Below are 22,528 nucleotides of genomic sequence, written 5' to 3' on the forward strand. Positions count from 1 at the left end.
CGGCTCACTCCTAATATCGATACCAACGCTGGTATTGATACTGAACAATACTCAATACTCAACTTGTTTTCTCTCCTGCCTGCTGCACACGGCTCTGTCTGTCAGAGCGGCGCTGCTCCACCCTCCACGGTCTGTTGTTGTTGCACCATCACGTGGCTCAGCGGCGCCAGTCAAACAGGGGGGAATGTATTCTTTCTTTATTTATACTTTATTTAAATTTCACTTATGGTTCTACTGAAGGAAAGAAATTCCTTATTCTTTTTATTATTTTCTTGTATTGTTCAACTTGGAAAAAAAGAATAATTTGTGTTGTGGTGTGTAGCATTTTGTTGTCACGTACAATGTTTGGCGAAATTCTGTTCTAGGTCTTTTGGATCTATGAAGCTTGAATAAGAAAAAGTATCGGTATTGATATCGGTGATACTGCCCTGCATTTACTTGGTGTCAGATCGATACCAAAACTCCTCGTATCGCCATGTAGATCTTTTACTGTGATTGAAATGTTAATTATCAAGTAGATTCTTATCATTCTTATTATTACTAGGAAACTGAAGCCTCTCCAGATGGATTCAGAGGAAATCTCCTGGACCAAATTGAGCTGCTGTTGGACCCGGCCGGTGCCAGAGGCTGGGTCTCCCGGATCCAGAACCGTCTCTGCTCTGGTTGAGCTGGACTGCAGCATGGAAACCAGTAGATGTACTGGCGTTCACTGGGAACCTGCTGGTTTCTTCTACTACTCTCCTATTGTCTGTCTACAGCCGTCTTCTTCTCTGGATGCGCCAACTGGAGGTTTCTGCTATTAGAAGGTTTTTTCTCTCCACTGTCGCCCCCTGCTGCTCAGTATGACGACTTCTGAACCACAAACTGAACTGAGATATAACAGGAAGTGAATTTGATGCTTTTATTGTGAAACTTTTGATGAATTTTATACAAACCTAAACTATGAGCACAGTTGGCTGATAAAAATTGATTCAATGCAAGTCCATATTTACAAAATAGAAAGTTGTGTTCTTTCTACAAAATAAAAACTCTGAAAAACTAAAAGAGGTGGGCGGAGCTTCCAGTTTCTCCAGTCCATAATCATAATCATGGAAAAGCTCAGGTATCATCCCCAGAACCTCTGTCTGCCTGTGGGCAGAGGCAGCGCCTCGTCCGGCGGCGGAGCGGCGCCGAACACCGACCCCGCCGACTCCACCGTGAAGATGAAGTAGAAGTTGGCCGCCATCATGACGAGGCTGGGCAGGAAGGACAGGCCGAAGCCGAAACCGCGGAGGCTGCTGCCGAACGCCGCCGCCAGCCAGTACGCCAACCTGGAGGAGCAAAGAAACGTTAACCTTTGACCTTCTGGCAGACCACCCAGAATCACTGTTAACCTTTGCTTCTGAGGCACCACCCTGAACCAGTTGCCATGGTGACACTCACCGGCCGAAGGCGAAGACGATGGTCAGCAGCGGGACGAGCTTCAGCTGCTCCTGGGTTAGGTACATCGCCATGACAACCAGCTGCAGGAAGTAGATCAGGAAGAGGGAGGCAGAATCAGAGATGAAGCGTCGGTGGACGGAGACTTCTTGAAGCTCCGCCTCCTTGATGACATCATCAACGGCCGGCTGAGTGGATCCGGAGCGGAGCCGGCTGACGCCCAGGACCAGCCAACCTGGGGGAGGAGAGGGCGACAGGTAAGACAGGTGAGAGACAGACAGGTGAGTCCCAGGTTATCTCTTCTCTCCGTCTCACCGAGGACGACGGGTGCGGCGGCGAACACAGAGCAGCGCAGAGTGTAGACCAGCCTGAGGGGGGCGCCGTCCAGCAGGGGGGCGTCGAACGGCAGGAAGACGAACCCCCCCCACACCAGGAATGGGAAGAACAGCGCTGATGTCATCACGGAGATGCCTAGCTTCAGTGCATCTCTGTCTGAACATCCCCCTTTCCCTGGGCACACAGGTGAGACAGACAGGTGAGGGCTAAGCCCCACCCACCTGGAGCAGAGGTCTCAGGTAAACTCACAGGTAGAAGGGGGCGTGTCCTCGGGTAAGTCAAACTGGTAGCCATGTTGGTTGTAGTCCACTTGGCGAGGGCTCAGGAAGGGGCTCCTCTCTGATTCCTTTTCCCAGAATGCCTCTGTGTCTCTGGAGGCAGCGAGGGAGGGAAGGACGGTGACAGCCGGGTTGAACACCTGAGCGGCTTTCTCTGGAAGTCGGTTCTCCTCCAGGTGGCCCCGCCCCTCACCTATAAGCTCCGCCCTCTCCATCCTGCGGCCTCGCTCGCTCTCCGTCCAGCTGGACGCGTCTGACCTCGCGATGACCCCATCTGTTCGTCCCCCCGTCCCCGTCTCTCTGTCCTCCGGCCACTGCAGCGTCTCGGGCTCCAACATGGCCGCAGGCTCGTCTGCGTCTCGCTTTTCGTTTGTCCCGCCACCGTTCTCTGTCAGGGTTGCTTTAAGGAGCGGATCATCGCTCAGAGACACGTCCATATCTGAGGACAGAGACAAGACAGTTGGACCCTGGTGGGATGCTCAGTTGGTCCATCAGACATCAGCCGGCGCTCAGAGGTCATGTGACCCCAATGGAGGTCACCCGATGACCTGGAGGACGGATTGTTCAGGTGAGACCGTGTCTGAATGTCTCACAGTAACAATCTGATGCAGAGGCATCTGGTTCTCCTGGTTCTGGGTCTGATCGGGTCAACATCAGGGCCAGGAAAATGTAAACATTTTACACAATCACTTTATTATTATTTTTTAAATCAAAAGTCCAGAGAGGAACCTTTGAATTGTGTTTCTGGTACAGCAGTAAATCTGACGCACATCAGCTAGCAGCAGCGATGAAGTGGCTTTTCTTGATTAACTTATGCTTCAAACTGATCTGATGCTAGAAAAGGCTACTGTTGTGCTAAAAGCAGTTAGCCTCTGTATACTAGTCTAAAATGGCATAGACAAAATGTAGCTAACACCAACGTCAGCATCCACAGTGGCAGCTAACGCTAACGTCAGCGTCGACAGTAGAAGTTAACGCTAACGTCAGCATCCACAATAGCAGCTAACGCTAACATCAGCATCCACAATAGCAGCTAATGCTAACATCAGCAACCACAATAGCAGCTAACGCTAACGTCAGCATTAACATTTGTAGAGAAACTGTGGAAAGATGAACTTTGCTACAATCCGATGAAGAACCTAAAGATTAAAATCTAGAATTATCTCTGCTGCACAACTCTGATGGATATTTATTAAATAATTTTGCTGCAAAGATGATTTTTAAATTAGTGTCTAATGGCTTTGAGGCCATTAGACACTAAAGTAACTTAAATCCTACACAGAAAATCCAGGAGGCCCAAATTAACTCTGTCAGGTTTGATTTCAACCCTTTTAAAGTGTCTATATGGATCCACACCAGAAAGTGTTAATTTAGCTCTTTTTGGAGAGTTGGTACCTTAACTCTAATTAAGTGTCAAATACCAATTCTGCTGGAGTTAGTCACTTAACGCTAAGCAACACTAACTCTGTGTTAAGAGCTTAATATTAACTCTCCCAGAGTATTTTTTTAAACTTCATAAGCGTTCTTTGTAATGAATATTAAATATGTATTTTATTGTATTGAACTTAGGGTAGGGTTATGGTTAGGCTAACCCTACACCGAGCCATGTCTAACATACAAGTTGGCCTCAACTCAAAATAATAGTAATATAAGCCATCTCAGAAAAAAATATTGAGCGAGCGTGGTGAAGAAGTCAGACATGGAAAACAAATTGTTCTGAAATTACTTTTCTTCTGTCGCTTCGCTTGGTGGGAACCTGTGACTCTGGGGGCGGAGTCAGTGAATAAACTCCTTTAGTGTGTGGAGAAATAAAAATGTAATAATCAAGTATATTCATTTTTGTGTGAGTTTTGCATATTTTGAATATTGTAATCACACCTTTTGAATAGCAAGTATAATGCTTCATATTGCTAAATGATGTGTTTTCATTATAGTTTGAAATGTTTCAGCTAAGGATAAGATGAATAACCTGAGTGCATGCAACCGTTAGATAAGGAGTGCAAATTATGCTAGAACAGGATGCAGCCGTACAGAATGTACTAACGAGCAGAAGTTTCTGGTAAAAAGGTGCAACATCGAGTACGTAGAAGAAAACACTACTCCTTAAATGATTAGCAGCCAAGAGTGGAGTGTTTAATGCAGGAGAGGATTTGACAGCTATAGTTTGAGTGTATGGCAATAACTGGAGAGGTTTGTGACGGATGAGAGATTAACGTATGGGTTAGTTAGGGTTGTCTTGTTAGAGATTTTACATTCTGGTTTGTGCCTCATTTTTGTGTGTTGCCTGAAATATCTAAGAGTAGGTAGAGAGACGTGGTTTTGAAGCGATGGTTTATTGAGTCTCTCAACAAGGGTTATAGCCCCTGTAAGAGTTCAGAGCTAAAAAGTCAAGAGTTATTGATTCCATTTTAACACCTTCAGATTTGATACGGGAACACTTTGTTTTAAAACTCGATTTTAACTAGAAATAATAATATACTCCCCAAAGTTACATAATCAGAATGTGACTCTATTAGAGCGAAATGAACTCTGCTTTTGCACAGTCTCTAACACCAAAACATTTAACACTTTTGAATTTGCTTTTTCTGCACTCATTTATAGATTATTCTAAGTGTGATGGCGAACCACACAGAGTAAGAGCCACACCTGACCACAATATTATCATAATATTGCAAGTTATTTAACAATGGTAAGTTTAACAATGTGTCTCCACTTATAAGGTGAACTGAAGTGGAGATTGTTTGATAGTTACAACATTACAAAAAAAAAATCTTTAGTAATTTTTGCTTGTTTTGTGTGTTGCACTATTCGCTGGAAAACTCTAAGTAGGATTTTAGAGCCTCTCCTCCCTGCCCCAGCCTCCAGGTTCTGCGTTACGGCCCTGTGTTTGCTACCAGAGCGCAGTGCACGGCGCTCCTCCTGTATGGGGGAATTTTCCTGCCATAATCCAAGAGATGACATTTTCATTTTGAAAGCAGGACTTCATGTCTTCCTTCTCAAAACTTGTAACGCTTGTACTCAAAATTTCTCCTGGCGCTCACTCTTAGTCTCCGCTCAAACTCTCTGCTCGCTTACGAAACATGGAACTGCCTTTTGGCAGAGTCGCCTAGCAACTTCTCAGTCAATAGAATGAAAGCGTTGTGCTGGGTGCGTTTGCTACTATTGATTGTAGCAGAAACCTCAGCACTGCCGGATGTTTTTGTTCATATCGATGGATTATTGACGTGAGATCTTGGGGGATTACGTTTCACAAGTAAGATGGACATATTACTGTTTATATTTTGTGAATAGAATATTACTATACTATATTTATATCCACCAGCTAATATTAGCTATAGTGCTAACGGTGTAACACCGGCTTCAGCTATGAAGGCTAACTGAGATTTTGTAAATCTTAAAAAGTTTTAATTATCCCCTAACATTGATTTAGATTATGCGACACAAAGTTGCAAAGACTGTTATTTATATGTAATTGTTTCACTCTGTCTAAAGTAAGATATCTCCCGTTTTAGTTTAGAAGGTTTCATAAAGAGGGAAATGAGTTTAAGGAGAGACGGATCCACTGCTATGGATCTCTTAAGCTGCAACTCCTCGACTGGAAAACATGAATAAAACCTATATAGATATTATGTATATAACCATGTTCATCATTATTTAATCATCTTTGTTTCTCATATATATATATACATATATATGTATTGATATTACTAAATAATATATTTAAAAAATATGACTGGTTGTGTGTTTTGTAAAATGCTCATCATACATCAATATCAAAACATTCTATTCCGAATCTATTCTGTTTTCCACACTAAGAATATTTAAATATGCTGAACCATGCATCAGTCGATTCAAAAACACTTAAAAACATAAATTTCCTTGTAAGTGTAGCGATGATAGCTGTTTGAATAATCCTGAAAATCTGTTTAGTATTTAGCAAGTTATGATCAATTAAATGCGCTGATACTTCATTACGCCTACAATCAGTAGCAGCCACACAGGCAGATCCGCTGGAAGGAAACAAACGCACCCAGCACAACACTTTCATTCTATTGGCTGAGAGGTTGCTAGGCGACTCTGCCAAAAGGCAGTTCCATGTGCGAGCAGAGAGTCTGAGCAGAGACTAAGAGTGAGCGCCAGGAGAAGTTTTGAGTACAAGTGTTACAAGTTTTGAGAAGAAAGACATGAAGTCCTGCTTTCAAAATTAAAATGTAAGAAAAAGTATTCAAAGTTTTCAGAATAAAAGACAAAAAAATCCTGCTTTAAGACTGAACATGTGTGCTCTTGGATTATGGCAGGGAAATTCCCCCATACTCCTGCGGCTTCACAACTCAGCTGGCTGCTCAGATTTGTGACACTTATCTTAATATTAATAATTATAATGGCATTTAGTTGCACAACTTTACGGACTCGTTCATTCATGGCTGTTTTCACTTTATTGCGCTGTTTATTTTAGTCTCCGTGTTTAAAGTTTTCTGGAGCGCAACGCAGCTCGACGTCATTCAGAGGTCGTATATTAATTTGATATTAAAGACACAGTGGACGATCATCCGGAAAATGATGGACCTGGAAGGCCTGACTAAAACTAACTAGTTGTCAGTCAAATCCTGGGGCTTATTTCAAAACTCAAATGAGTTACTTTACGCTCAAAAACGAGTCCAAAGAAATGACTCATTACATTTAGAAAAAACGAGCCCAAAGCCGCTCATATTAACCGGACTTGGCGACAGAAACTCTAAATAGTTCCTGTTTTTCCAGCAACAACTTGTGGATCTCTCTCCATTGCTCATGTTGCTGTTGGTCACTAAAACACGTAGAGGAAATAAAATTAAATGACAAAGTAATTGTAATCTGATTACTGGATTTTAAATAGCAACGCGATTACTCGTTAAAAGAGTAATAACTACTTTGTTACTTGTAAAACTTTGTAACGCGTTACTGACGTCACTGTCTCTCTACCCACTGATGTCGGTTTAAAGCTCCGATGATCGTCCAGTTGGATAAAAGGGTTTATTTTAGGTCAAACCCAGCAGAACCTCCACGGTCTTGATTCGCAGCTCAGTCTCTGATCTGAGGAACCGCCAACCTGCTGCTGAATGGAGGGAATTAACTGCTTAGAACCTCCAGAACCAGTCGGTACCAGAATGACTGATCACATTTGCCAGCAGCGGGTTTCATTGGAACCGGATCAGCGGGATCCAATTGGGTTTTTATTTTTATTTCTCTGAATATTTCATCAAAAACAAATAGAACCTTTTGGACCTCCGGAACCACCCGAGTCCACATAAACAGGAAGCGTGTTTGCAGTTTGACGTCACTGTGGTTCAGGTCCACCTGGAACCACCTACGTCACGGACGAATACCGAACCTGCTGACGGAGAAAGGAACTGAAGGCTCTGACCTTGGTTCTGGTTCGGTTCTGGCTCGACGGCTCTGGGTCTGGGCTCGGGCTCTTCTTCTGTTGTTCCGATACTTTGCGGAAGTTCAGCCCAGGTGAGGTCAGGGCAGGTGAATTAAAGGGGATATCCTCTTAAAGGGAAAGCATCACAAAAATTAAAACTCAGACGAAGGATAAGTCAACTTCGGAACCGAAAGTAGAACCAGGAGCCGGAATCAGCGGACCGGAACCGGAGTTCTGCTGAGAAAAATGAGATGAAGAATTTTAATTTTCACTGACAATGAACCAGACTAATTTTATCTAATTATTTATTCTTTTACCCCTCCAGGGGGTCTCTTGTGTCCCTTATATGACAGTAGGCCGACAGGAAATGGGGGAGGAGAGGGGCAAGACATGCGGCAAATGTCGTCGGGTCCGGGAGTCGAACCCGCGACGGCCGTGTCGAGGACTGAAGGCCTCCAAATACGGGTCACGCTAACCGCTACACCACCACGGCACGCCCTATTTATTTTTATTTTGGTTTTGATTCCTGCAGCAGCGACCGTTCACATCCTCAACGGTCCAGAACGCTGCTGCTGGGGTTCTGACTAAAACCAGGGAGATAGAGACACCACCCGGTTCTACACCGCCCGGTTCTACACCACCTGGTTCTACACCGCCTGGTTCTACATCACCCGGTTCTACACCACCCAGTTCTACACCACAAGGTTCTACACCACAAGGTTCTACATCAGCCAGTTCTACACCACCCGGTTCTACACCACCTGGTTCTACACCGCCTGGTTCTACACCACCCGGTTCTACACCACAAGGTTCTACATCACCCGGTTCTACACCACAAGGTTCTACACCGCCCCGTTCTACACCACCCGGTTCTACACCACAAGGTTCTACATCACCCGGTTCTACACCACAAGGTTCTACACCGCCCCGTTCTACACCACCCAGTTCTACACCACAAGGTTCTACACCACCCGGTTCTAGTTCTACACCACCCGGTTACATACGCTAAGGTTTCGGAACCTTTAAGCCATCTGGCCCAGCCCAAATGATGATGTCATAGCTTTTTGAGTGTCTGATTGGTTCAGTCAGAACACAGGCGTCTCACCTGCAGAGGTGAAGCAGCAAATCAGACTCTTCCTCGTTTTTTGTATAAGAGAATATTGTAATAGAGACATGAGTCACATCTGTTGATAGATGATGAATTCTGGGACGACCTGTGGAAAAGCAGCCAGAGAAATTAACGGCCATTATGGAAATAATCTGAAGCTCAAAGTTACTTTCTCTAGTTTTGTAAAGTATTGATCAACCAGATATTGTTATCCAAGATATCCAGCTATGAAAGATGACTGTAACTGAATGGAAAATACCTCTGTTAATACTGATCTTTCTGACGGGAGGGGGCGCTGTGTTGAAATCTAATTTTAGAAAGTGGGTTGTTAAAATCTCATTTCATGTAATTTTCCTTTGGAATCAATAAAGTATTTTAGTATATTTATTACAACTAATTTCAATGAATGTATGTTAAATTTTGTAAATATTCAAAATAAAAAGTTAATCATAAAGTTGAACCGCAGTTCGCGGTGCTGCCGGCAGGCGGCGCCTCCGAACGTGCCTGCTGTGCGTTTTGTGTGATGGCGGGTTGTCATGGTGACAGCGGCAGTGGCCGTCATTGATCCAGATCTGCGGTGATCAGTTATTGTTTATCTCGTGGTTCCGCTGCGGCTCCGTCATCTCTTTGTGTCTGAGCGGAGCCGGTGAAGGTTCGGGTCGCTCACCGGCGCTGCCCGCTGCGCTGCGGGGCGGGCGGGGTCGGATCCTTCACTTCCACGTCACTCGGTTGTCTGTTGTCCATGCCTCTGTCGGCGGGCGGAGCTAATCGTTCCGGTGCCGAGAGCGTTTGATCATCAGTCACGTGACTTCTAGTGACGCCCTGGCTGGCTGATGTGGGTCATGTGACTTGGTGACACGTTGTCATAGAGACTAACCCCACCCAAAACGTTGACTGCGCTGCTCCAGCTCCAGAAACGAGTGCTCTCCTAGATGTGTCGGTGGGCGGGGCCTAAGCTACGAGCAGCGACGGGATTAGCCGAGCGCGGCGGCAGCGGGCTGCGCTCTGATTGGTCAGAAGTACAGAGAAGATCTGTCTGTCAGACTCAAGCCCCACCCCCTACACAGACGGCGGAGCGCTCCGGACCGGGACCAGAACCTCCGGACTTTGTGGCTCAGAGTGAGAGAGACTGACTCGGACCGTCGGAACCGATCGGAACCGATTTGCGGCTCGATGTCCCGGCTGCTGGAGAGCCGGAGGGAGAAGGACCGGATGAAGGAGAGCAGCCTGAAGGTGAGCCGCAACCCCGGAACCCGCCGAACCCCGCCGCGCGCGACCACCCACACTTTAATTATAGACACTTTATAATGGGTCGAACGGAACCGAGCAGACCGGTTCCTGGTCCCGGTCCGAGTCTGCTTGGTTCCGCTCCGATCTGACCGGGCACATCTGGAAAACACGAACCGAACCGCTGGTTTCGTTACTTCGGCGGACTGGCTCAGTGAGCGGGCCAGGGTTCGGGTCAGGGCCCGGTTCTGGGTCCAGTTTAAAGGGAAACGGAGCCGAAAAGTTCGGAGATCAGAAACGGGAAACAGATTTTTTTTTCTTTCCGCTAACTCAAACGAGCACGCGCGTTTCTTCTACTGCGCGTGAACAGGGTGCGTGCTTGCGTGGGTCACAGCGTGTGCGAGAAGCGTGGGCCGGTACCGAAGAGGTTCGGTGAGTTCGGACTTTTTAAAGGAGGCAGCGTGGCCGCTTTGTCCTGCAGGAGGAAGCGGGGAGGGGGGGAGGGGAGGATGCGCGCGCCGCGTGCGTTGGGGCGCGCGCGTGCCAGTGTCTCATACAGGAAGAGATGGGAAGGTCTGACCTCTGACCCACAAACCCAAACAACCCGGTTCTGACGGAAAACCCAATCAGTTCCTGAACCAGGGCCGGTTCTGATTAGCAGAAGTTCTGATTTTGAGGGTTCTTCAGAGCTTCCATGTTTGTAATCAGAACCGTTGCTCTTCTTCCGGGTCGGGTCGGTGTGGCTGAGCTGTGAAGCACGGTGGAGGTGTCATGGTGGTGGGGAGGGGGTCACTGGTTTAACTGGGAATGCTGCTTCAAGGACAGTGGGAGTTTTTAGTTTTTACTCCAAAGTCTTTCAACAGAATCTGAGCTGAGCTCTGATTGGCCCGTCAGTCTCAGGCGCTGACTTCTGATTGGTCGCTCAAGCGGAGCTTAGTGTTCTTCATCCCGATGAAGATGAGGCAGAGCGGGTGTTCGCACGCCTACGCCTAGCTGAAGCATCCTGGCCGTTGCCATGGTTACCTGCAGGCTGCAGCAGCCCTGTGCGCCCACTCACTCCACTGCTCAAATATTGATCGAAGCTTGGTGATAAGACAGCCGTACGAAGGATTTATGATCAATAATCTCAGCCATTTAATGAAAGCAGCAGAACTGATCTGAAACCTGCAGGTTGACTCACCTGGAGCTGCAGGTTGCTCTAGTCTCAGCTGTTCAATCGGAACCAAAACAGCACAATTTGTTGCTAACAGCAACATTTGTTGCTGTTGTTGCGTTTCTCTTTCTGAGTCAAACCAACCGAACCCTCTGTGCAACGTGTTCACCTCCGCGCCTGTGGGGACGCTGTGAGGTCTGGTATCCATGGCATTGGTACAACCACCTCATCTTAAATGGAATTGGTTGAAGATTTCAGGGTCAAAGGTCAAACATCAGGTCTGTGGCTGGAGAAGAAGATGGTTGCTGGGTGCTCCAGCAACATGCTAACAGTGCTAGCTCTGCTGCTGGGGCTGCAGCATCACGACCAGAGTTGCTGGTTGCTCTGCGTCTTGCTCGTGTCTCATTGCGCTGCGTTAATCTGCGGCTCGCTGGCTCCCTCTGCTGGCTGGGAGCACTAGGGATGTGATTGGCTGTTACCATAATACCTGGACTAGAGGACTCCAGAACCTTATCACCTTGCAGACTTCAGCGGTCACATGACCTGGAACCACCTTTCTCCTCCTGACTCTCTCTCTCTGCTCTAACCCAACTCGCTCGCCCTCCCTCTCTCTCTCCAACAGAGCTCCCTTTCTTCCTCTTCATCACTGAACTCTTTATTTATCCATCAGCTGATCACTGACTGTCACTGAGCGCCGCTTCTGCCCTGAGCCGGTTCCGACAGACCCGGTATGATCCATATGGACCAGCGTAACCCAGTCTGACTCAGTCAGAACCAGTTTAACAAAGTCAGAACCATCTGAACAGCTCATCAGAACAGAACCGTTTTCTTCCAGCCATCTGGGGTGCTGTTGGTGAAATGCATCCTGGGAGTTGGAATCCAGCTGAGGATTAGAGACGATTAATGATGCATACAGGTGGGCGGCGCCAGATTAAGGACCACCCACCTGAACACAAAGGTTACAACCAGAACCAGGACCTGGGCTGCTGTCTGGACCCGGCCCCTTTACACGTCTCTGATGTAATCCTGCGGCCGGTTCTGATGAATACAGATGGACTTCCTGTTCCTCTTCCTGTTGAGAGAAACAGAACAGAGGAAAGCAGAAGTTCCCATAGTGACACAGTGACACAGCCCTCTGACCCGGTTCTGATCCAGTCTGGTACCGCTCTGACCTGGTTTACCTCAGAACAAAACACTGAACAGTGAGAGCTCAGGTGTTTCCAGCCTTCACCCCCTAAGTATTAGCCCCACCCTATGTTCCAATGGTTCCACTGGTTCCAATGGTTCCACTGGTTTCACTGGTTCTACTGGTTTCATTTGTTTCACTGGTTCCACTGGTTCCATTGGTTTCACTGGTTCTACTGGTTTCACTGATTCCACTGGTTTATTAGCTCTACTGGTTTCACTGGTTCCAATGGTTTCCTGTCCAGATCAAGGAGAAGGAGCGGCTGAAGGAGACGAGAGAGCGGGAGGCGCGTTCCAGCAGCGGCCACCTGTTCACCTCGCTCAGCGTATCGGCCACTACGCTCTGCTCCTCCTGCAACAAGAGCATCACGGCTAAGGAGGCGCTCAGCTGTCCAGGTAAACTCAGCTGCCCAGGTAAACTCAGCTGCCCAGTAAACTCAGCTGCCCAGGTAAACTCAGCTGCCCAGGTGACTGTGTGACCACCAGGAACAGTTGACCCTCAGATTTGGACTCGGTCATCTAACCACCCTCCAACCCCCAGGTGAGAAAAATGTCCTCACTGTCCACAAGAAGCTCAACTTGTGGGTGAAGTTGGTTCTTTCTATGCACTATAGGCAAGTACACACTCAGCCATTTTGTTGTTCAGTAATGACATCATCAGTTTTTCCACTGATGATGTCATTACTGGACCGAAATATACACACAGCTGTTATACTTCTGCTAAAGTGTGTGTTTTGGTTTTTCTCATGTTGTAAGGCCCATTTTTCTTTTTGTGAGGACCCACTGCTCCGTATGGGCCCCAAAGCCTGGGACCCATAAGGAGAACTACTGTTCTAGGGTCAGAGGTCAGGATTAGGACTGAGGTGTGAGTTGAGTCGGTGCAAAGTCCTTATGAAGATAGAAAGGTGTGTGTCCATAGTGCGTAGAGAGGACCAACTTCACTTTCAGAATCAAAGAAACACAGAACAACTGGAGTGTTAAGAATAAATAGATAAATAAATAAAGTTTGTTCTTGACTTTATGATCCTGAAGCGCCTCCCTGGGGGCAGGAAGAGGTGGTGCTCGCGGTGCGAGGGGTCCGTGGTGATGCTGCGGGCTCTCCGGAGGCAGCGGATCCTGTTGATCTCCTCCAGAGACGGAAGAGGGCATCCAGTCAGTCTGTGGGCGGAGCTTCTGGCCCTCTGGAGCTGCTTCCTCTCTGCTGGAGAACCACAGCGAGACGCCGTGGCTCAACACCAACTCCGCAGAGAGCTCAGCTCTCCGCTTGTTCTTCCTGAGAATAATCAGGAAGTTCAGACTCTGCTCTGCCCTCTTGAGGACTGAAGTGAAGTTGGCGTTCCAGGTCAGGTCTTCACTGACGTAGCTGCCAAGGAACCTGAAATCTGGCACATTCTCCACCCTGTCCCCGTCTCTAATGATGGGGTGAATGTGTGGTTTGCACCCCTAAAGTCGACGATCAGCTCGTGTTCAAACGGAGGTTGTTGTTCTCCGTTCTCCACTCTGTAGTCGGTTTCCAGAGAGAGGCCCCCAATCCCTGTGATGGTACCATTTGGGTCTGTGGGGCTCTCAGCATGTGGCCTTGTGGAGATCCGGTGCTGGTGGGACAGGTGGGGTCCGGTCCAGGTCTCAGAACTCCAAGTAGGGAAATGGACCAGGTCTACGTGACAGTAATGTCTCACCTGGCTACAGTGATGCACAGGTGCACCTGACCAGTCTGTGACATCACTACTGTGGTTCCTGCAAAGCCAATCAGAGAGCAGGTACTGAGCAGACTCCTTTCTTTCCTAGGATGCAACGTCACCATCCACAACCGCTGCAGGGACAGCGTGGCGAGCTGCGCCAAGATGAAGCAGAGGGTAACACATGTCTATCTGACCACCTGTCTGTCTGACCACCTGTCTGTCTGACCACCTGTCTGTCTGTCTTTGTCCCACAGCAACAGAAGCTGACGTTAGTCAGAAACAATTCAGCTCTACAGAACGTCGCTCTGCGGACCAAAAGTGAGTCCACCTGTCTGTCTGCCTCCACCGGTCTGTCTGCCTCTGCCCATCCTACATCCTCTTCCTCTGTGCTCATCCTCAGCTCCGATGATGAAGGAGCGTCCGAGCTCAGCTATCTACCCCTCAGACACTTTGCGACAGTCTCTGCTGGGATCCAGGCGGGTTCGGACCGGCCTCACGCTCGCCAAGAGCGTCTCCACCAATAACATCGCAGGGTGAGTAAAAACCAAGATCTGATTGGCTGCTGGGAAGCACTCTCAACTGCTAACAGGTAGCATCTCCACATGCTAACAGATAGCATCTCCACATGCTAACAGATAGCATCTCCACATGCTAACAGATAGCATCTCCACTTCTTGTTCTGTTCCTGACACTGTGGTTAAAAGCTAGCAGGCGATTAATTGGACCTGCAGGTGTGATCATTTGCGCCACTGCTGAGTCCAGAGATCCGTTCAGAGTCCTGAGCTACAGCTTCAGATGGACTGTCTCTCTGTGTCCCAGGGGGACAGAGGAGTCCGTCGGTCTCCGCAGGATTCTGTCCCAGTCCACCGAGTCGCTGAACTTCCGCAACAGAACTCTGTCCATGGAGTCTCTGACCGACGACGGTGCGTTGAGCTTATTGACGGGCCGCTAGCGGCAGCGGGGGGCGCTGCGTCTGATAACGACAGGCTGTGTTGTAACAGGCGAGTGGTGGTGGAGCCCCCTGCTGGAGGAGCTGCAGGAGGAGGGCGGCTGCGTCCAGGCCGACAGCTGGAGCATGGCGGTGGACTCCAAGTTCCTGCAGATGCAGCACAAAGACGTCATCAAGCAGCAGGACGTCATCTACGGTACGACGCACGCCGCGGCCACCAGGGGGAGCCGCCGAGACACAATCACCGGACTGAGCAGGACCAGAACCAAATAAACGGAATAAACTTTACATGTTGCCTCCACCCGTCTCATGTCTCAGAGCTGATCCAGACGGAGTTCCACCACGTCCGGACGCTGCGGATCATGGAGGGCGTTTACCGGCGAGGGATGCAGGAGGAGGTGCTGCTGGAGGCGGGAGTGGTCCACACCATCTTCCCCTGCCTGGACCAGCTGCTGGAGCTGCACACCAACTTCCTGTCCCAGCTGCTGAGCCGCAGGAAGGACGGGCTGCAGGAGGGCAGCGCCAACAACTTTACCGTCCGTCGCCTGGGCGACCTGCTGCTGCGACAGGTGAGCTCACCTGTGGCGACAAAGTGGGTCAGAGGGAGTTGGGGTCCGGGCAGAACCTGGCAGGTTCAGGTCTGAGGAACCAGTTAAATAAAATATTTTATTTGCACACAAAATCAATAAAAAGACTAGCTGCTCACCTGAGACGTCACAACATGAAGCCAGACTGAAGGTCCGGTTTCAGTCTGAGGGAGACAGCTCCCCCTGCAGGTCTCCAGCGGTACTGAATTCAGCCGGCCCACTTCCTCCGCCTGTGTACTGACAGAGGACGTCCACAAGAGGAGGTTCTGACTGAACTAAAGGCGTTTTTTCACCAGAGCGTCTCTAACCAGTCCGGTCCGGTTCTGTCCCGGTCCGCCTCGACCAGATTCAGTTTCCATGAGCAGATCCGGCGCGGCTCAGCCCGGCTATTCTCAGACTTTCCTACCTACTCCAGGGTTAGCATTAGCAGCACAGCAGGGTACGGTACCGAACCCATTTGATTGGCTCGTGATTTACGTCACTGGAAACGGCAAACAGCATTATTTAGTGGTTGATACGAAGGAGGACGAATCTTGTCATGATACAAACACAAAAGGCGTCGGGAACAAATCTGGCTTTTTACGCTCTAACATGCTTGGTCAGAATATGATACAAATAAGTATGGAAACCAATAACCTACCGAATAGATCCCATAGGTTTCATGTGAAGTAAAGAAGCTTTGTTTCATGACTGCAGAAATCTGAAGTGACGTCACTCGGTAGGATATACATTTTATTTATTTTTACCCCTCCAGGGGTCTTTTGTGGCTCTAGTCCCTTATATGAGAGTAGGCTGACAGGAAGGGGGGAAGACATGCGGCAGATATCATCGGGTTCGGGAGTCGAACCCGCGACGGCCGCATCGAGGACTCAAGGACTCCAAACGTGGGTCGCGCTGTCCCCTACGCCACCACGGCACGCCCCAAATGAAAGGACTTTTATTTAAGTATTACTCTCCTTTGAGATACATTTACATTACATTAGAATAAATGCAATGCAGTTTATGCAGGAAAGGGAGTGAGAAAAATCAGACTTATAACCATATTTTGAATGGAGAGGACAATGTTTTTCTGGGCGTGGAGCCCCCTACTGCCTAAGTGGGGTATTGAATTTAGCAACTTCATTTTATAAAAACGTCGCACACGGACGTTCAGACGACGTTCAGAGATGCAGACTTTCTAAAGAAAACATAAATGGAGATTTTGTCAAAAATATTAACCACCATAAGGGTTTTAAATTTATTTAAAACTAATTAAGTAAAATTACAGCAAAAATAATTTTTTCCATAATGTGCGAATGTATGGATGGAGTGAACGTTAAGACCGAACATTTGCTTACTAGCTGGGTAGCAGACATCTTGAGAATCAGAACTAACAGTTAAGTAATGACATTTAAATATTGAAAAAGGTCCGTTTATAATATCATTTCTCTGTTGGGAGAGTTTGTTAGATTTTCCTGTGACTCCATTTAGGGTTAGAAGCATTTCTTTTTTTAAAGTTATTTCACTCAATGCTCGAAGGTTAAGTTACAACACTAAAAGAAAGGTAATTTTTTTATATATATTAAAAACTGTAAAGCTGACTTTTGTTTTATCCAACAAACTCAAATACAAATGATACCAAATTCTGGAAAACTCAGTGGAGGGACAAAGTGTGGCTGGTACATGTTACTGCTCAATCAGCAGGAGAGGCAATATTACAAAATCTTACAAATGATTACAAATTACAAATCTTAATTAAAAGTTGTCAAGTGTTATATATTATCTCAGGGGGGCCTGGAGGGCCGGCATCCTGCACGTTTTAGTTCTGTCCCTGGTTAACAACCTTTTCATCATGTCAGTGTTTTTCTTAGGCCTCTAACGAGCCGTCATTGGGTCCAGGTGCGTTAAAGCAGGGAGAGAACTAAAACATTCAGGGACCCACTTTGGGAACCACTGCATTAACTGTAATGCATCTGCAGGGTTAGGGTTAAAATTGTCTCATGGTTGCTCTAAAAGTTATTATATGAAAAGCTGTCCAGTCTCCCCGTATTTATTTATTCTTGCCATATTCTTTCAGTTAAAATAAAGAAAAAAATTACAGCAATTAATTTTGAAAACAGAAATATTGTAATTTCTTAGCTTGCTGATGATACTGCAGTATTTCTAAAGAATAAATGTGAAATAAAAAACTCTATTGAAATTATCAACACCTTCTCCAAAGCTTTGGTTCGACTCTAAACCTAAACAAATGTGAATTACTTCCCATTAAATCTCCTTTAAAAGGCACATTCCTCAACATTCCTATAAAAGACAAAGTTAAATAAGTAAAGTGATGAATACCTGGACCTTTTAGATGTTCTTTATGATTTTGCTCCAAACCAGTACAACATGTTAAAACGTCTTCACATGAGAACTAGTTCTCCCAGTTAAATCATTATATTCTATTTGTTTGCTTGTTTTAATCACACTTTCAAATCTGTTGACTTCTTGATCCTTAATGTTCCTCCACCACATTTGGAGAAATGAAGTGAAAAATACAGAATTTATCAGTGACTCCCATTGGGGGGCCGGGCCCCGCACAGCAGCTAGCAGCGGCCCTGAACACCCCAAATCTGGTGAGGCCTGGAGACAGATGGGAACATCAGCTTCAGAGTCCTGATGGACAGAACATGTTTCTAATAAGTGGGTGTGTGTGTGTGTGTGTGTGTGCAGTTCTCAGGTCAGTGTGCCGAAGACATGAAGAAGCTTTACTCCGAGTTCTGCAGCCGCCACCCCAAAGCCGTGAAACTCTACAAAGAAGTGCTGAACCGAGACCGCAGGCTGCAGCAGTTCATCAGGGTGAGGAGAAGGACCGGATTCACTCCGGTTTACACCGACTGAACCGGATTCACTCCGGTTTACACTGATTGAACTAGAACTGGATTAAAGCGGGTGCTGCTGGGCAGTATCCAGATTAAACCGGTTTCTTTCTGTGTTAATCAGCGGGTTTGTCGCGGTCCTCTGCTGCGTCGCCATGGCGTCCAGGAGTGCATCCTGCTGGTCACCCAGCGGATCACCAAATACCCGGTTCTGATCCAGAGGATCCTGGACAACACCAAAGGTGAGGCTCCGCCCCCACACCAGGTCCTCCTCATCCCCGGCGGCGGCGCTGATCTGCTCTGCCCCCTGCAGGCTGTCCGGACGAGCGGCGAGACCTACAGGAGGCCCTGGTCCTCCTGAAGGAGCTGATTGGCTCGGTGGATCAGGAGGTTCTGGAGCTGGACCGGAACAGGCGGCTGCAGGAGGTCCAGGCCCGGTTGGACCCACGGGCCCAGGCTGAGGTGAAGGGAGGCGGCGCGTTCAGAGGGGGGGAGCTGCTGAGGAGGAAGCTGCTCCATGAGGGGACACTCACCTGGAAGGTGCAGGGCTCCAGGATGAAAGGTAGGCGGGGCGGGGACACCTAGGGAACACCTGGGGAACACCTGCTGACTACACTCACTGCTCTCTCCAGATGTGCAGGTCTTGCTGATGTCAGACATCTTAGTTTTCCTCCAGGAAAAGGACCAGAAATTCACTTTTGCATCACTGGTGAGCCACACCTGATTTCACCTTTATCACCTTTAAAAACCTGTGAACTTTAGCTTGTCTCTGAGGGACCCTGCCTGTCCTCTGTCTCTTCACCTGTCTGTCCTCCTGCGTCTCAGGACAAGTCCCCTGTGGTTTCCCTGACCAAGCTGATCGTCAGAGAAGTAGCCAATCAGGAAAAAGGGATGTACCTGATCAGTGACTCCGCCCCCCCAGAGATGTACGAGCTGTACGCTTCGTCCAAAGACGACCGGAAGACGTGGATGAGCTGCATCCAGAAGGCTGCTCAGAGGTCGGTGCTCCGCCCAGCTACAGTGACGTAGTTTGTAGTTCCTTCTCGTTCTGAACTGGTTCGTAAAGCTCGTCACGTTTTCTTTGCAGCTGTCCTTCCAGAGACGAGTTTCCTCTCATTGAGACTGAAGACAAAGCTTTACAGCGCCGCCTCAGAGGTACTGATGCTGCTCCCGGTGACCTCTGACCCTGAGTGAAGTTGGGTCCTAATGTCCATCCTCTTCCTCGCCTGTCTCCACAGCTGACATCCAGCAGAAGGACAAGGAGGTTCTGGAGCTCCTGCAGGAGCGGGCCACCTTGTTCTCCGATTTGGTCCAGGCCACGGCGCGAGAAGACGGAGAGGAGCGGCGTGTGGAGGCGAAGACCTCCTCCTGTAACCGGAACCTGTTCAGAGCCGACACACCGCACGCTCCCAAAGCAGAACCGCTCCTCCTGGCCGCCATTGGAGAAGGTGAGGAGGTTCTGCTTGGTCCTTGTTGGACCTGCTTGGTTCTGGTTGGTCGTCCTGGTTGAATCTGACTTTCCTTCTCTGTTTCTTGTTTCAGTCGACAAACTGGCAGCGCTGCTGTCCGACACCAGCAATCAGAAATCCTCTGTGACCAACGGCAACCAGGACATCAGCAGTGAGTCACACCTGTTCTGCTCTTTTCCTGGCCCGGTTCCGACCTCCTCTCACCTGTCCCTCCCTCACCTGTTTCTCTCTCAGATGGGGATTCGGGTTCTGTCAACGGTTCTTTTAAACTCAACAGCTCTTCCAAGGTAAAGCTCCTTCCACCAGAACTCCGCTGATTCTACTTAGTCTGAGGCGGTTCAGGTCCAGTTCAGGTGTAGGTTTGGTTTAGGTTCGCAGATTAATGATGAAGGTTCTGACTGGTCCCAGTTGGGCTGTTGGTGGTGTGGCCATGGCAACAGGAGCAGCTGCACGGCGGCGGTATCGCTCTGCAGTTCTGGGCGGGTCCGTTTTGACTCGGCTGGCCGGTGATCCGAGAAGGTTCTGTTTCAGCGAGTCGTCTGGAGGTGGCTGATGAAAGCCGGGCTCGACCCGTTTCATCAGAGTGTGTGTGACCATGAGGGTTCTGGTTCTGACCCGGTTTTGTGTTTCAGGACCGGAACGGAAACCAGCTGCAGGAACGGACCCTGAACGAGGTAACCACTACTTCCTGTTTCTGCTTCGACCAATCAGCTTTCATTCGGCTCAGAGGTTAGGCTGAGCCGCAGCGTCAGAACCCGGTTCTGGGTCTGACCCAGTTCTGACCCGCTTTATGTCAACAGGAAGTGCGCCAGCGGCTGGTCGGGCTCAGCACGCAGCTTCACACCCTCCAGGTCCGTTCCTCCGGTCTAAAAGCGTTTCCTGTTGAAGCAGGAAGTGATGTAACGGCTGTGTTTGGCTCTGCCCCCAGGCGGCGGTGATCCGGCAGGACTCGATCCTGGAGCTGTCGGCGGGCGCCGTCCCCCAGGCCGGCCCTGGCTCCGCCCCCCGCCTGGTGCGGTCGATGTCGCGCGATGCGGCGCTGGACGCCAGCGGCGAGGCGGTGCTGCTGCGCCGGCAGGTGGAGCTGCTGCAGGAGGAGCTGTCGCGGCTGCGTCTGAAGGCGGAGGAGGGCGGCAAGAAGGTGGCGGGGTCCGGAAAGAAGAAAAAGAAGAACAAAGGGAAGGGTGACGCCTCCAAGGACCAGCAGGTGAGTCTGGAGAGCCAGGTGATGCGGCGACGGCGAACAGCGCTGAAGTCCGTTGTTTCTCCCAACAGGTCGACAGGAAGCTGGAAGCCGAGCCGCCCACCGTCGCCCCGTTGGCTGTCGAGGATCCCGTCGACCAATTAGATGGCCTTGAGGAGGAGGAGGATGAAGAAGTGATGAAGATCTCGCCGCGCTCCGACAGTCCCAGAGGTCAGTACCGCCGTCACCGCCGTGCGCCTCACTGTCACCATGGTAACCGCCGCTCTGTGACCCCCCCAGACCTCCAGGACATTCCCGAGGAGAGCGAGAGCTAACCTCCCAGTGGATGTCGCCGCCATGATGTCACCGTGATGTCACCGTCGCTACCAGAGATCCACTCGCTGTCGGACATTTTCCTTCAACATTTCCTAAATTTTCTGTTCGATACAGGAAGTGTAACCATGACAACTGTTTACTGATCATGTCTGCTGGAGGGGGGAGGGGCATAGAGAGAGGGAGGGGCTTACAGAGGCTGTGGTCAACTCTGATTGGAGGCCCTAAGGCCAGTGGGCGGAGTTTGTGTGTCTCAGTCCAAAGTTCAAAATCTGCTTCAAAAAATGCTTCATACAATCGGCCATGCTGGGAGCTGGAGACCAGTACAGGTTTACTGGGAGCTACTGGGGGGGTCAGGGGAAAAGAAGCTGGAGTGAAACTGTGGATAAAACAGGAAACGCTGCTTGGCAGGATTCAGATATTAAAATGAGAGTCTGATCAATAAGTAATAATCGATTTGGCCTGATAGGAACGCTGATTCAGCAGATCTCAGAGCAGACCGACCTGCTGACCTTCGCTGGAAGCAGAAACATTTCTGTTCCTGGCTCAGATCCAAACATGAGACACATGAACGGTCACCACACTACATTACCCAGAAGGCCTTTGGAGTTGCAGCCTGACTGTGGGAACTTTATTTAAACAGAAGTAGTTTTAGAAACTTTTATTCTGTTTGTTACGTCTGAATATTTAGCTTCAAAATCTGTTCCAGGTTCAGGTGAAGCCAAAACATTTTAATGCAGCAGCAGGGTGGGAGGAGGGACCAGTTAGAGATAGGGACTGGGAGGACTGGGAGGGAGGTCTGCATGAGTCACAGCTGCTGTACATTAGCATGTTAGCATGGCTGTTTTTTCTATAAGAGTTAATTAACCAGTTTGTAAGTGTCAACATGATGATGATGATGATGATGTAAACACTATGAACCTGCTGATGGACACAAACGACTCCAGCTCTTCAGCTGATGAAGATGATGATGAAGGTTTCCTATCCAGAACATTTTAGAGAATTTACAGAAACATCTGGAAGATCCAGGAGAACAACCTGAAACCTTTCAGGAACTGATTATTGATTTCTGCTGAATATAAAAACCTCAGAAACTTCCTGTCTGCTGTTGTTAGGATGGATGGATGAATGATGAATAGATGGATAGAGATGTGGACGAATGAGGGCTCCACAGTGGCAGTTGCCTTGTAGCATTAAGGTCCTGGGTTAGATTCCCGGCCTGGAGTCTTTCTGCATGTTCTTCCTGTGCATGGTGGGTTCTCTCCGGTTCTCCTGCTTCCTCCCACAGTCCAAAAACATGACTGTCAGGTGAATTGGTTTCTCTAAATTCTCCCTAGGAGTGTGTGTGTGTGTGTGTGTGTTGTTGTTTATCCTGTCTGTC

General features: G+C 48.7%; 2 protein-coding genes across 9 annotated transcripts; one reads left to right on the top strand and one right to left on the bottom strand.

Annotated features, from left to right (window-relative positions):
- Window positions 1-887: 887 nt before the first annotated feature.
- On the bottom strand, window positions 888-12,032 carry LOC116717494 (transmembrane protein 79-like). Of its 3 annotated transcripts, none has more exons than XM_032558938.1 (5): window positions 11,869-12,032; window positions 2,005-2,472; window positions 1,735-1,929; window positions 1,423-1,654; window positions 888-1,310 (listed from the first exon to the last, which is right to left on the bottom strand). In XM_032558938.1, the coding sequence occupies exons 2-5, from the start codon at window positions 2,468-2,470 to the stop codon at window positions 1,106-1,108; spliced, it is 1,098 nt and encodes a 365-aa protein (XP_032414829.1). In that variant the 5' UTR covers window positions 2,471-2,472; window positions 11,869-12,032; the 3' UTR covers window positions 888-1,105. The 3 variants fall into 3 exon arrangements, with proteins under 3 accessions (XP_032414829.1, XP_032414827.1, XP_032414828.1); XM_032558936.1 differs by lacking the exon at window positions 11,869-12,032 and adding an exon at window positions 7,435-7,803; XM_032558937.1 differs by lacking the exon at window positions 11,869-12,032 and adding an exon at window positions 7,287-7,422.
- arhgef2b (rho/rac guanine nucleotide exchange factor (GEF) 2b) lies at window positions 9,074-22,244 on the top strand. 6 transcript variants are annotated; one of them, XM_032558929.1, is made up of 22 exons: window positions 9,090-9,775; window positions 12,353-12,503; window positions 13,896-13,963; window positions 14,044-14,107; window positions 14,190-14,322; window positions 14,609-14,712; window positions 14,791-14,934; window positions 15,057-15,307; window positions 18,017-18,142; window positions 18,287-18,404; window positions 18,476-18,724; window positions 18,795-18,871; window positions 18,988-19,160; window positions 19,250-19,317; window positions 19,401-19,610; window positions 19,705-19,782; window positions 19,866-19,918; window positions 20,264-20,305; window positions 20,432-20,482; window positions 20,560-20,838; window positions 20,907-21,045; window positions 21,115-22,244. In XM_032558929.1, exons 1-22 carry the CDS (start codon window positions 9,716-9,718, stop codon window positions 21,147-21,149), a joined length of 2,673 nt encoding a protein of 890 aa, XP_032414820.1. In that variant the 5' UTR covers window positions 9,090-9,715; the 3' UTR covers window positions 21,150-22,244. The 6 variants fall into 6 exon arrangements, with proteins under 6 accessions (XP_032414826.1, XP_032414822.1, XP_032414823.1 ...); XM_032558934.1 differs by lacking the exon at window positions 9,090-9,775 and adding an exon at window positions 12,557-12,648 and having other exon boundaries at window positions 12,425-12,521; window positions 13,140-13,963; XM_032558931.1 differs by lacking the exon at window positions 21,115-22,244 and having other exon boundaries at window positions 9,075-9,775; window positions 20,264-20,360.
- The last annotated feature ends 284 nt before the right edge of the window (window positions 22,245-22,528 follow it).

This window comes from Xiphophorus hellerii, chromosome 3 (assembly GCF_003331165.1).
Source record: "Xiphophorus hellerii strain 12219 chromosome 3, Xiphophorus_hellerii-4.1, whole genome shotgun sequence".
In the NCBI taxonomy this organism is placed as follows: Eukaryota; Metazoa; Chordata; class Actinopteri; order Cyprinodontiformes; family Poeciliidae; genus Xiphophorus; species Xiphophorus hellerii.

What these genes read in the sequence shown, in the direction of transcription:
- LOC116717494 (XM_032558938.1), bottom strand. Translation starts at nt 2,470, where the DNA reads ATGGACGTGTCTCTGAGCGATGATCCGCTCCTTAAAGCAACCCTGACA. An exon ending in CGCCGCACCCGTCGTCCTCG is followed by an intron (nt 1,655 to 1,734) that starts GTGAGACGGAGA and finishes CTCCTCCCCCAG; the next exon opens with GTTGGCTGGTCCTGGGCGTC. An exon ending in ATCGTCTTCGCCTTCGGCCG is followed by an intron (nt 1,311 to 1,422) that starts GTGAGTGTCACC and finishes TTGCTCCTCCAG; the next exon opens with GTTGGCGTACTGGCTGGCGG.
- arhgef2b (XM_032558929.1), top strand. Translation starts at nt 9,716, where the DNA reads ATGTCCCGGCTGCTGGAGAGCCGGAGGGAGAAGGACCGGATGAAGGAG. An exon ending in GGAGTCTCTGACCGACGACG is followed by an intron (nt 14,713 to 14,790) that starts GTGCGTTGAGCT and finishes GTGTTGTAACAG; the next exon opens with GCGAGTGGTGGTGGAGCCCC. An exon ending in GCGCTCCGACAGTCCCAGAG is followed by an intron (nt 21,046 to 21,114) that starts GTCAGTACCGCC and finishes TGACCCCCCCAG; the next exon opens with ACCTCCAGGACATTCCCGAG.